This window comes from Saccostrea cucullata, unplaced genomic scaffold (assembly GCF_032062105.1).
Source record: "Saccostrea cucullata isolate Sc308-1 unplaced genomic scaffold, CSIRO_AGI_Scuc_v1 ctg5261, whole genome shotgun sequence".
Lineage (NCBI taxonomy): Eukaryota > Metazoa > Mollusca > Bivalvia > Ostreida > Ostreidae > Saccostrea > Saccostrea cuccullata.
Genome location: NW_026928004.1, coordinates 21,878 through 23,266, shown reverse-complemented (window position 1 = coordinate 23,266; position 1,389 = coordinate 21,878). Strand labels below are relative to the sequence as shown.

The 1,389-nt window shown below is 38.7% G+C and overlaps 1 protein-coding gene across 1 annotated transcript; it reads left to right on the top strand.

Moving 5' to 3' along the window:
- LOC134276147 (neuronal acetylcholine receptor subunit alpha-3-like) lies at nucleotides 1-1,389 on the top strand. Its single transcript, XM_062758418.1, has one exon. The coding sequence runs from the start codon at nucleotides 90-92 to the stop codon at nucleotides 1,353-1,355; it is 1,266 nt and encodes a 421-aa protein (XP_062614402.1). The 5' UTR covers nucleotides 1-89; the 3' UTR covers nucleotides 1,356-1,389.

Genomic DNA, 1,389 nt, shown 5'->3' with positions numbered 1-1,389 from the left:
TATAGGGTATTTCAAACGCTTTCCTTTAAGTGAAAAGACATGGGCATTGGACAAATGTGTCTTTTTGGAAATTGAATTTAGTCTATGAAATGGCGGACCATCAGGTTCTTGTGATCCGAACACCAATAATACTATGTCTATTCTGTTTCATTTATTTTGGTGTTGGTCAACCCAATGCAGCCTCCAATCGTTTATCAGTGGACATTATGAAAAACTACAACAAAATGATTCGAGGAGTGCAAGATATGAGTGAGCTAACGCCTCTGTATTTTTCGTTTAATCTGATTCGTATTACGGAATTTGACGAAGTGAATGGAAAACTATCAGTGGTGGGATATTTTAACGTATTCTGGAATGATACTAGGATGAAATGGGAACCAGCAGCATACAATAACACTTACAAAATTCTTTTTAAGGAAAAGGAAGTATGGAGACCTTTGGTTGTTTTAGCTTCACCTCATAATGAGTTTAAAAGACTTGGAGACAAAAACGGTTTCTTTATAAGATATAACTTCGAAGGTCGCGCAGAATGGTATCCTGGAGACATTTGGTCGTCATCATGTACCCCAGATATTTACAAATACCCCTATGACACACAGTCTTGCTCGATATCCTTTGTCATTTGGGACTATGATATAAATGAAGTCACGGCTATTGCTTTATCTGATAGAGTTAATCTGTACGTGTATTCTCCTCATGGAATGTGGGACCTGATAGATACGTCGGTTCTGTCGGGCGTCGATAGGAAGCAAAAACTAGCGTTCATAGAGATAACTTTGTTTCTGAAGAGAGTCCCCACATTTCAAATGATCAATATGATTCTTCCTATTATGCTTGTTGGTTTGCTCAACATTCTTGTCTTTCTTCTTCCTGCTCAGTCCGGAGAAAGGGTCGGCTACTCCATTACCGTGTTACTCGCCATTGCAGTCTTTCAAACCATTGCATTTGACCATCTTCCAAACGTTTCTAAGCCCAATCTTTCTTTGCTCTGCATCAAGCTATTGGCCGACCTAATTTTGAGTGCTTTAGTAATGACGTTCACAATAATGACGTTATATTTCTATCACATGCCAGATTCTCGCAAAGTGCCCCCGTGTCTTGCAGCTGTAACAAGATTTGTATTGTGCAGAACCTGTCGTAGAAGTAAAGTCAACGACACTCTCAATGAAAGCTTTGATAATTACGTTATGAGAAGTGGGATCGGTATAACAGATTTTGTATCAGATAACGATCACCTCCAGACTGAGGTCACGTGGACAGATGTCGGTAAAAGTAGTGACGTTGTGTTTGCTGTGTTTTCTATGTTTGCGTTTAGTGCTTCAAATGCTGTATTTTTGTTGCATGTAGTATTTTGAAAACGTAATGATTGAATTCATCACTTTAAATTCA

What these genes read in the sequence shown, in the direction of transcription:
- LOC134276147 (XM_062758418.1), top strand. Translation starts at nt 90, where the DNA reads ATGGCGGACCATCAGGTTCTTGTGATCCGAACACCAATAATACTATGT.